This window comes from Taudactylus pleione, unplaced genomic scaffold, assembly GCF_031769625.1.
Source record: "Taudactylus pleione unplaced genomic scaffold, aTauple2 ptg001990l, whole genome shotgun sequence".
In the NCBI taxonomy this organism is placed as follows: Eukaryota; Metazoa; Chordata; class Amphibia; order Anura; family Myobatrachidae; genus Taudactylus; species Taudactylus pleione.
Window position 1 is genome coordinate 5,295,461 of NW_028286386.1, and position 12,320 is coordinate 5,307,780.

General features: G+C 46.0%; 1 protein-coding gene across 1 annotated transcript in view; it reads right to left on the bottom strand.

Moving 5' to 3' along the window:
* Positions 1-838: 838 nt before the first annotated feature.
* Positions 839-12,320, bottom strand: part of CDHR2 (cadherin related family member 2) — a 156,421-nt gene continuing 144,939 nt past the window's right edge. Inside the window, exons 24-28 of the mRNA XM_088465411.1 lie at positions 8,727-8,854; positions 6,824-6,934; positions 3,790-3,855; positions 2,058-2,118; positions 839-1,183 (exon numbers count right to left, since the gene is read on the bottom strand). Coding sequence (XP_088321537.1) covers positions 1,064-1,183; positions 2,058-2,118; positions 3,790-3,855; positions 6,824-6,934; positions 8,727-8,854 — 486 coding nt within the window. The 3' untranslated portion in view covers positions 839-1,063. The remainder of the gene's footprint in view (positions 1,184-2,057; positions 2,119-3,789; positions 3,856-6,823; positions 6,935-8,726; positions 8,855-12,320) is intronic.

Genomic DNA, 12,320 nt, shown 5'->3' on the forward strand with positions numbered 1-12,320 from the left:
CTAGGGGCCTGCATAAGGGGGGATCACTCCTGGGGGCACTGTATAAAGGGCACTGCATATGGGGGATCACTACTAGGGGGCTGCATATGGGGGATCACTACTTGGGGAACTAATGGTGGGCTGCATAAGGGGGACTACTACAGGGGAAACTGTAAGGGGCACTGCATATGGGGGATCACTACTGGGGGCCTGTATAAGGGGAACTAATCGGAGGCTGCATAAGGGGGACCACTACTGGTGGTACTGTATAAGGGGCACTACTGGGGCCTGCATAAGAGGGACCACTACTGGGGGCATTGTATACTGGGGGTACTACTGGGGGCTTGCATAAGAGGTACCACTAATAGGGGCACTGCATTAAGGTGCAAATGGAAAGAAATGTTCCAAGTGACAAGAAAGGGGTGTGTCATGTTGACAAGCTCCATTTTTAAGTGACCATGCCCCTTGTGACCACGCCCATTTTTCGTCACGAGCGCACATAGTGGGGGGGGGGCTCCATTTTCAAATTTACCCTGGGCTCCAAATACCCTAGTTACACCACTGTTCCCCGCACTGCTCGAATGGTGTCACCCAGTGCGGTCTGCACTCCCCTGGTGACGCCACTGGAGAAGTGATCTCTGAGGACCACTTATGTCTGAATAAAATGCACATTGTTCCCTGCAGTTATGTCTCTATGCTAGAAAAAGGCTCTGCTTATACATTTACTTTCCTGCATATAACACAAAAGAAAAATGCTAAATTTAATGTCTGTTTAAGCATTGGCAACCCACATAGGCACATTCATGATGTTCAGTACAGTGGTTCAGCCCACAGACATTTATTAGATGACATGTTCAATAATGTTATACATCTTATTCCAGGAAATTACATTTATGTTCATGTTCTTGCTTCATTTAATACTTAGAATAATATTTTAGTGGAAATAAAAGCATTGAGTAGTAATGTCACATCATTAAAGCACATTAAAACGGTATATATTACATTATTTCCAACAATCAGTGATATAAATGCAAGTGTACAATTATTGGCATTGTAAGGTTTCTTAGTTCACTAGACTGAGGTGTCATAAATCAGTGGTGTCCAGAGGTGTTTTACTGAAGGACACTTTTTGCCTGTCATTAAGAGCAGCTGCCAGTGGTTCTTGTGCATGTCTGCCGTCTTTAGAGGGGGACGTTACAGTGTTCTGCATAAGAAACAAGAGTGTAAGATGATCTATTTATAACATACATTGTAGGACTTTTATTAAAACTGACTGAAAAAAAAGAAGCATGTGGAACAGCCATTTAAAAAAGCAATTCGATTCTAGATACTTTTCTTTTGTTTCTAAATTGCACTAGAAAATACAAAATATTGAATTGGTTGCTATGGGCAATTCTGTACATCAGGAGTGGCCAACTGGCGGCTCTTTATGTTTTGAGTTGCGGCTCCCTCACTGTAACTGTGAACACTGGCCTCTGAAGCGGCCAGAGGCTAAATAAGCCTCTGATGACTTCAGAAGCCAGTGTTCCCAGTGATGCAGTGACGTCAACCGCGAGCCAGAGCAGTCAAGTCAGTACTGGGCTGGGGGCACAACTGAAGGAGCACTACTTTAGGACCTGCCCAGTAGGGCCGCCCACAAACGCCAGGCGTTCCTAAGGGAACGCCTGCATTTGTGCAGCCACCTCCCCTCCCCACCTACAAAACGGGGCGAGCTGTCACTCAACATCGACAGCTGCCCCGTCTTGTAGCGAGACCCGTAGCGACTGAGCTGACGTCGCTGGACGGGTCTCGTGCATGCGCACGCCGGAGGCGGCAAATGCGCAGTGGGGGACCATCGACCCGCTTGCGAGCGCTGTGCGCTTGCGAGCGGGTCTGAATCAGGCCCTCAATCTTTTCTGCAAAGGTACTATTACATCTATATTTGTGAATGTTATTAGCAATATGTGTTAAAGTTAGTGGTCCTTTTTCTCAGTGCCAAAAGTAAGATGATAACATGGTAGTAAAGAAAAACAAAAGCAAAAACGGAAGCATTGAAAAGGAGTACTTGGACGAAAATCAGCCACTAATCATTTATTCACCTGGTCATTGGAAGTGTCAGCATCCATCTTGACAAGTATATTGTCATAATCGGAGTTCACACTGTAAAATAAATTCCAAAAAGTTTTAAAAAGTCAGCATTTGTCAAGTATCTAAATGCATCATGTTGTCCCGACTGCTGTACAAAGTTGTAATTTGCAATTGCTATAATTTCCTGTGACCGTCCTGAAGAAAGCTAGTAGTAGATTAGGGGGTCAGACTGACACTAGCATTATTTAGCTCCCTTGCAATAGCTGCCTTCACCACAGGATGTAACAAAGAAGAAATTCACAATTCAATTCAAAATTGAGTTCTCCCGTTAACCCCTTCACTGCTACAACTTTTCTCACCCCCATGCTGAGACTATTTTGTCACTTTTTGGATTGGTCACAAGTCAACAGCAATATCAGTAATTTTTATGCAGTACCCACAGTCCCACACCAATTAGACCTCATTTGCTTCAGAACACTTTGCGCTTTCAGAAAATACCACTCGTTTATTTATGCTTCCTCACACGGCAGCGGATATCTATCCAAAATGAACAATGTGTATTTAAATTGCAAGAAAATGAACTAATGAACATGGGGCCTGATTCAGAGCCGCTCGCTCTGACCAGAGCGCTCGCTCTGAATCAGGGCCCTCCTCCATTAAAATGGAGCGTCCTCCTGGACGCTCGTATAGCTATGGGTCACCACCCACAGCATATACGAGCGTCTAAAAAGATGGTCGCGATGGTCTTGACCATCGCGACCATCGGACTTGCGAGGGAAACCCTGCGGTCGGGTTTCCCAGCCACAAGCCCTGGAGTGATTTTGGCTCTATCAGAGCCAAAATCACTCCCACTGACATCACTAGTGATGTCAGTGGGGCCGGCTTCAGACGGTAGGTGTTCCCATGGGAACGCCTCCGTCTGGCCGCCACGCCCCCGGCACGCCCACCAAAGGGGGCGTGCTGTCAGTCACCATCGACAGCACGCCCCCTTTGGTGCGAGACCCGGAGCGACAGCTTGGCTGGGCAACAGACAGTAATTTAGCAAAAAGACTAATTTAGTGAACATGATATTAAACAAAATAATAAATGTTTAATAAGTTGCAATGCTGAATAACGTATTGTTTTAATCAATATATAAAACAGTAGATTTTTGTGGATTGTTAAAGGCAACACAATTTTTGCTAAAAAATACCAGCATGTATAAACTCAGTAGAGCAATTTTATTTATTTTTTGTTATGGATATCAATAAATAATGTAGATCAATTGTTTGTGCCGCAGGGCGCGATCGCCACGGACGACCATTAATTCTGCTCACACTCTCCGAGGTAGAAATCCTCCTAAAGTCGGGTTTTTATGTGCCCAAACTCATTGCGCTCAGTAGTTTGCATGGGTTTAGCTTCTTAATGCGGCTACTCCCGGTACATTTGGGCGCGACATGTCACATGTGCTATAAGAAATGGGCGCTCACAGCACTCGTGCCCATCAGCAAAAAAATTTAATATTGCGTGTCAGGCGGCCCAAAAAATTTAAATTCCCCCCATAATGTGATATAACTTACAATATAATTATTTTAACACTCTCAGAAATAGTCCACTTAAATACCGTGATGTCTAACAGTATGATTTAATTTTGTACCAAGCTGGCACTAAACACAAGTCTAAAAATGTCCTAAGTACCCGCTCATCTGTATTATGAAATAAATACTACCCCATGTCCAGTATTCAGTCTCTTTGTATTCTTACCTGACAGAGTCACTGGTAGAACTCATCTCATCAAAGCCCAGATCAACATTCAGCATAGGGTTTGCTCTGGAGTAAAAATTATATTATAAAAATCAAATATGAATGGTAATGGTAATGAAACAGCATGTAAGAAACTGAACAATGAGCAAATGTAATTGCAAATAAACCAAATTGTGGGAGAACATTTAATAGATGGGGGGAGGGAAATATGAATCACTGAGAAACTGTCAATTCATAAAACAATGGAGTGAGACTTTTTATTATGGAACAAACACATTTTGTTCAATTTAATTGCCAGTTAAAATTTTAATTGATAATAGATATAGATAACAATATAGTGGCCCCATACATCAGCAATTAATTGCAGCAATTCTGCAATTTGCAATTGATTGTGTATAAAAATCTTTCCTTTTTTCAATTGATTGTGGCAATTCTGCAATCTGCAATCGATTGAAAAAGGGAAAGATTTTTATACACAATCGATTGCAAATTGCAGAATTGCTGCAATCAATTGCTGATGTACGGGGGCCTTTAGTCAATCATAAGAAGACACGTAGAAGTTTCCATTGAAAATTGATTGAGCAACTTTATGTATTATTGCATTTTATGTGCAGTTATTTGTAAGGGCATGTATGGGATCAGCAGCTGACATGGAGAGCTTGTCTTTGTAGGGCCATTTTGGAGGCTTTCTGGTGTACCTTATGGTAATTTAGTTCTCATTTTAAAAACATGAATATTTGTCACAATATAGGGACTCTTTGTTTAAATATAGGACAAGGGTTGGTGTGCGTGTCCTTAGTACAGTTAGGGTGTGTCGACGCGTAATGCGCCCAAGATGACCACCAGAAAAAGTGCAATTGCACCTGTTAGGTGGGAGATGACTTGTGGTATAAGTTGTGAGTTGATGATGATGTTGGCTGTTGGTTGTGTCTTATTCACCTAATGTGTTGCTGCTTAGTTGTCATCATTGACTCTGAACTTTCCTTCGTACTCTGCATTCCATCTGTATCCAAACCCTGTGACACATGTCTAAGAAACATATCCAGAATATGCCATATCTTACACAAAGCACTGCAAAAATTCTAATTCATGCATTAATTATCTCTCACATTGAGGACCTCATTCAGAGCCGGTCGCACAGAGCGTGCGGTCGGTCTGAATGAGGGGAGGACCTCTTGAATTTTCAAGACGTCCTCCTTTGCAGTGGTAAGGCTGTGGGTTAACACCCACAGCCTTACGACCGCCTAAGGTGATGGTCGCGATGGTCAAGACCATCGCGACCATCGGGGCTTACGACGAGACCCTAGGGAAGGGTCTCCCTTGTCGTAAGCCCCGGAGAGCTTCTGGCTCTGTCTGAGCTGGAAGCTCTCCACTGACATCACTAGTGATGTCAGTGGGGCCGCCCCCAAACGGTAGGTGTTCCCTGCCACCCCCCCCGGCCTGCCTTCCAAACGGGGCGAGCTGTCAATCAACATCGACAGCTCGCCCCCTTTGGATCGAGACCCGCTACGACCGGCGCTGTCGGTCGTAGCGGCTCTCACGCATGTGCACGACGGTGCCGGCGTGTGCATGCTCTGTGGGGGGCCATCGACCCGGTCCGAGCGCATCGGCGCTAACGACCGACTCTGAACGACCCCCTGAGACCCTCATTCAGAGGCGCTCGCAAGAAGCAAGCGCTCGTTATGAATGAGGGCGGCTGCTTGTTTTTTTTAGTGCGGCCTCCTGCTCGCTAGCTAAGCTGTGGGTTACCACCCACAGCTTTAGCGACCGACCAGGTTGATGGTTGCGATGGTCAAAACAATCCCGACCATCGGGGCTTGCAACAAGACCCTAAGGTTGGGTCTCGGCAACCGCAAGCCCCAGGGAGCTTCCTGCTCTGATCGAGCAGGAAGCTCTACACTGACATCACTGCTGATGTCAGTGCGGATGCCCACAAAACGACAGGCGTTCCATCCGTTTGTGTAGCCACCGCCCCGCCTACAAAACGGGGCGAGCTGTCGATCAACATCGACAGCCGCCCCTTTTGTAGTGAGCTCCGGAGCGAGAGAATTTCTCTCTCGCTCCGGGGCTTGCGCACACGTAGTATGGCCGCTGCGCGTGCGCAGGGCCTAAACATCGACCTGGTTGCGAACGCTTAGACATAGAGGCGTCCTTACACCGCAAAGAGCGAGTGCATGATATGCATAGACGGCCCCTTTTTGACAGCGAGCGGACGCAACTTGCGAGCGGGTCTGAATCAGGCCCTAAGTCTACACACTGGGCCCTCTCCTCTCTTATAACGCCCCTGATAACTGTTGATAAATAATGTGGCTGCGATATAATTGTAGGATTAGATTTTACAGAAGACTCGTTTTTACAATATAAGGTAATGTGTGTTTTGTACTCTCTTAGGAGAGGGGAAGGTTGCCCATTGTTTATAAGTGTAGTTTAAAGAAAGTAAAATTATTATTTTTGCATCTTGTTCGATTCACATTTTATAGGCTCCAAATTACTTGGGTACTTATTATCCACACATTACAGCCATTTACTGTAATGTGTATGACTTGCGTACTGCGATTATTAGCATATTTGTACTCACAGTGAGGCCACACCTTCTGTCATAGTCATGCCACACTGCTTCTGTTACTTGCATGGCAAGGGAGGTGGATTTGCTACCTGTACAGTGTTGGTCTCATCCCGCATTTGCAGCCAGCTTTGCATAGGGAGCAAAATGCTAATATTTTCCTGGTTGCAGTTTAAATTTCTTCTCTGATGCAAATTGCGTCCAATAAAGTCTTATATGTAAAAAATAAAATGGCAACGTATTTACTGGTTCACAGCAAAGAGCTGGGGATTATTCTACCTGTGTTTCAGACTACCCTTCCCCTTCTAGCACATGCAACTCCCATTTTATGTATCATAGGTATGAGAATGTAAAACAGGACCACAAGGATGTTAATGTGATGTGAAATACTGATCTTGGCTTGGTTTTCTCCCTTTACGGTAAATGCAACTGACCAAATCTATGATTTTTACCTCACTGTGAAAATCTTACCCATCTGAGTTAAACCTATTTGTCCCTGGTATGGCTTCCACTCCATGCGCCTCTCCAGGCAAGGCTTTTGCAAGCTTTGAAGCTTTGACAGCTCGTAACTTCCTTTGGTGACTGTAAACATAAATATGGGTAAGTCTGTAAGTTATATAAAACCTTTTGGTTACACCTACAACTAACTATATTCACAGCATGTACACCTCCTCACAGTTCATGGAAAACACTTTGTACTGTCCATACTGTCCTCCAGTATTATAAGCAGAGTTACATAATACCGGTTGCAAATAAGTCTAATTTGACAAACATAAAATTTTTAGCTCTTAATGTAAGGTATGCTTAATATACCACATAATTCAAGAGTAGCATCAATAGCTTAAGATCAAAACTACTTCAAATCCATAACTATGTCATATTTGATTTTTACTGTAAATATCAATTGACATGTTACTTCAGAGAATATGGCTGTAATGGTTGTTTTGTCCAATTAAATGCTACTTGGTAACAGATAAGGTTCCAGTCAGTGGCGTAACTACCGTGGGTGCAGGGGGGTGCGGCTGCTATGGGGCCCGGACCAACCCGGGGCCCGGCCTTCCCCCTGCCCTATGGTGCCAGGCCGCTGTCCGCTGCCCTTCCCTCCGCACCCTCCTCAAACCCCTCTACTGCACTTACCTGCTCCGGGAGCTCCACCTCCATTGGCGTAACTACGGAGGGTGCAAGGGGTGCTGTCGCACCCCTGCACCCTCCATTTGCTGGGCGCCCGCTGAGTGTGTTACCAGCGGGCGCCCGGCTCCTATCCTGGCGGTAGCCGGAGGACGGAGCTCCCTCCGTCTTCCGGGTCCCGCAGTGCACTATGGGAGTGATGTAATGACGTCACTCCCATAGTGCCGAGGAGCGGATGCCGGGGAAGGACGGCAGCACTGGAGCGGGGATAAGGTAAGTGTTTTTTTTTTGTGTGTGTGTGTGTGCGCATGCGGTGGGGGCCATCACTACTGGGGGCAACTACAGGGGCCTACTACTGGGGGCAACTACAGGGGCTCACTACTGGGGGTAACTACAGGGGCCTACTACTGGGGGTAACTACAGGGGCCTCACTACTGGGGGTAACTACAGGGGCCTCACTACTGGGGGTAACTACAGGGGCTTACTACTGAGGGCAACTACAGGGGCCTACTACTGGGGGCAACTACAGGGGCTCACTACTGGGGGCAACTACAGGGGCCTACTACTGGGGGTAACTACAGGGGCCTACTACTGGGGGTAACTACAGGGGCCTCACTACTGGGGGTAACTACAGGGGCTCACTACTGGGGGCAACTACAGGGGCCTACTACTGGGGGCAACTTCAGGGGCTGACTACTGGGGGCAACTACAGGGGCCTCACTACTGGGGGCAACTACAGGGGCCTACTACCGGGGGCAACTAAAGGGGCTCACTACCGGGGGCAACTACAAGGGCCTCACTACTGGGGGCAACTACAAGGGGCCTCACTACTGGGGGCAACTACAAGGGGCCTCACTACTGGGGGCAACTACCGGGGGCTCACTACTGGGGGCAACTACCGGGGGCTCACTACTGGATGTACTGCATAGGGGGACCATTACTGGGGAGCACTACATTAAATAAAAGGAACTGCATAAGGGGGGCGGCGGCAGCTGGGGCTGGCATAGGTGCTGGGGGGTGGTACATTTTAGTTTGGGGGGGCACCAACATTTATCTTGCCTCCGGGCACCTGGGATGAAGTTACGCCACTGGCGGGGGGGCCTCAGACCTGGGGGGGGCAAGAGCGGGACGAGATTGGGGGCCGCGGGCTGAGAGGGGGGCCCTATTAAATTTTTTGCTATGGGGCCCCTGTAGGTATAGTTACGCCCCTGGTTCCAGTGATAGCACAAAGAGATTGTACATGTACCTTTTCTTCATCCAGACCAGGGAGATAATCATAATGATGATTAAGAGAAGCAGGGCGCCGGCCAGGCCTGCAATAATTCCATAAAAATCTTCATTTGGGCTATTTAGCCCAGGCCCATTTGGGTTTGCCTGATTATAACAAAAACATGACATCTGTTTATATATGCCAAGCATATTAACCTACTATAAGGGCAGCACACAAAGGCAATTATTGTCACTTTGATTAGCCATGGAAAGTCAACTATAAGGAGACATGTAAAAGGATCCAACCCTCATATATAAAATACAGTAAGGCACCTATTTTGCATCTGTCAAGAAGCCACTAAGATTGTAAAATCCAGAAAACGGTAAAATAAAGGAAAACTATAAAAGTACTCAAACGTCTATTGACCACAATGTATTATTACTATGTATTATAGTTTTGTTAAACTGTTTGCTACAGTATGTAAATTGTGGTCTTGCTACAAATCACATCTGCACAGCAAAATTAAATGTAAACTGGAGAAAAAAAATATAATCTCTGTATTTCTCATAAAACCTGTTTCTCTAAATCCATTTGGGAGACACTCCTGTATCTTGTAGTATAGAGGGCGCTAGTGCTGGGGCAGGGCACAATTACACTACAGACTTGTTGGTCTCCGACTCCACCCCCTCTATGCCCTCACCTGGAAAGACTTCAGTTTAAACACTAACAAAGTCCATGAGAAAGACTAAACCATTAAACAATCAAACAACCAGACTAAAATATTAGAGAAACTAGTGAGGGATCGCAGTGTCCTCTAAATGGATTCAGAGACACAGATTTTACTGTAAGTACAAAAATCCTATTTTCTCTTTCATCCATATTAGGGAACCCTGCTATACCTTTGGTATGTTCCAAAGTTGCCCTGAGGGGAGGGGATGCATAACAGTTGTATGCAAAACATACTGCCCATAATCAGCATCCTTAGATACAAAGATGTTGAACCTGTAAAATTGTGTGAAGGTATGGACAGACGCCACTAACCTGCAGCTCAGTTCCAGTGAGGCTCCATGTCGAACCACCCAGGAAGCACTCATGACCTGGTGGAATAAGCTGTGATCTGATACTGTACAGGACACAGAAAAATAGGCTTTGCAAATGGTGGCTATGATCCATTGCAAACTAGACTGTTCCGAAGAAGGCAAACTTCTCTCATGGTCATCGAAGAAGGAGGTATTTCTCTCCACATAGCTTTTTAAGGTTCTCACTACATCCAAGAGAATATGAAAGTGGACAACTTTAGACTGATCCAGTGAAAAATCCAGAATTACAAGACATGAAATATACGTTTGAGTTGACCAGGAGGGTTTGGTGTGAAGAACCTTTGTCGAATATGAGATAAGGAGGTTACAAGACAAAGCAAGGTTACAAGACAAAGCTGTCAGCTGAGACACGCTCCTTGCTGATCAGGTGGCTAACACAAAGTAACTTTCCAAGTGATTAATTAAGGCTCAACTGATTAAAGAGTTCCACTTGGCCATAGATGGTACATTAGGTGGTTGGATGTTTAAAACACACTGAAGGTATACATTTCTAAGATACCTGCCAGCTTGTGCTGAGAAAATATAGATAATCAAAATCTGAGTCTTGAGAGATGCAAGATGCAATCCCACATCCACACAGGAATGTAAGAGAAACAGAAGGCGTGTCAACCGAAAAGAACCAGGAACTCCATTCTTTGCACATCATACAAGATACTCCTTCCACATACAGTGGTACTCTAGAAAAAATTGGTTTGCAAGTCTACAAAATAAGCTGAATGGCCTGCTCTAACAACCCTTTTGCTTGCAAGATCATGTACCCAACAGCTATGCTGTCAAATCTACACAGGTCAAGTCCTAATGGAAGAAAGGGTCTCTTACATAGCAGGTCATGTTTGAGTGGTAGTCAACATAGACACTAGGATTTAGTACCAAGGGATTGTCATAGTATCTTTTAACAACTCCAACAGACCTTGAGTACAATAGCAATGCAATTTGTGATTTAGCTAAGAGGCCATAATGTTGAGCTCTAGCTGTCCCAATCATCAATATGATGCCATAGTATATGATGCCTTGAAGAAGAGACCTTTTTTATGTCTCACAACACATTGGCTATATTGGAGGAAAGCAGGACTTGTATCTTACTGCCTATTACTACAGTCATCCTGGCTGGGGAATTTCGAATCCATATTAACATTTGCCTACCTTACTGCTTTTTATTAGTTAATATCTATATCCCACAAAACTGTTTTTTAAAATGTTTTCACCATGTGTATCTATGCTTTTATTGCAGTTTAGATTAAATATTTGTTTTATTTACAGAGTCTGTGCTATGCCTTGTTTAGAGGGATGCGGTTAAAATGCTGACAAAGGGGATTCCGGCGGTCAGATTGCCGGTTCCAGACTCCCGACACCTGTCAGGATCCCGGCGATGGCATCCCGAAGGTAAGTAGCGAGGCTAGGGGGAGGGTTAGCGTTAGGGTTAGTCACTAGAGGAGGCTTAGGAACTAAGGGGGAGGGCTAGGTTTAGGGTGCGGGGATGGGGAGGTTAGGTTTAGGCACTAGGGGGGGAAGTTAGGGTCAGACACTGGGGAAGGAGGGTTAGGGTAAGGAAAAACAAGAGATATGGTAAGAACTTACCTTTGTTATCTCTGTTTCTACGAAGTCCACAGGGTCCACAGGGTTGACCTTGGGGTATAGCTGGATCTGGATCCTCAGGCACCACGCAGTTAAGGCTTTGCTGCTCCCAGGATGCACTTGGGTCCGTCCTCCTCTATACCCCGCCCCCGACCACAGGCACCTCAGTTGGTAAGCAGCTAAGGCCGGAGGAGGAGACTAAACAGAGAGAAGGAAGACTGGAACACACAAGAAACCATACTCTCAGAAATGGGAGATGGAAAACCGGTGACCAGCCACAAAGCCCATTGGAAGCCAGGTGTGTCAGGGCGGGCGCCCTGTGGACCCTATGGACTTCGTAGAAACAGAGATAACAAAGGTAAGTTCTTACCATATCTCTTGTTTTCTACTTAGAGGGTCCATAGGGGGTCCACAGGGTTGACCTTGGGGATGTCCCAAAGCAGTTCAACTAAGGGCGGGGACGCTCCTGCGCTGAAAGGAGTACCCGGCGCCCAAAGGATGCATCCTGAGAGGCGAAGGTGTCAAACGCATAGAACCTCAAAAACGTCTGAATTGAAGACCAAGTAGCCGCCTTACACAGCTGAACAGCGGAGGCGCCACGTCTAGCAGCCCAAGAGGGACCCACAGAACGAGTGGAATGAGCCTTAACAGAGGCTGGCACAGGTAAACCCTCCTGTGCATAAGCCTCACAAATAACCGAATGAAGCCAACGGGCTAACGTTTGCTTGTTGGCAGGCCAACCCCTCTTGTGAAAACCGAAGAGGACAAACAAAGAGTCCGACTTCCTAACCGAAGCAGTCCGGTCCACATAGATTCTAAGTGCCCGGACCACATGCAAGGAAGCCTCACCAGCAGAAAGATCAGGTGACTGAAAAGCTGGCACAACAAGTTCCTGATTAATGTGGAACTTTGAGACCACTTTGGGCAAAAACTCAGGACGCGTGCGGAGCACCGC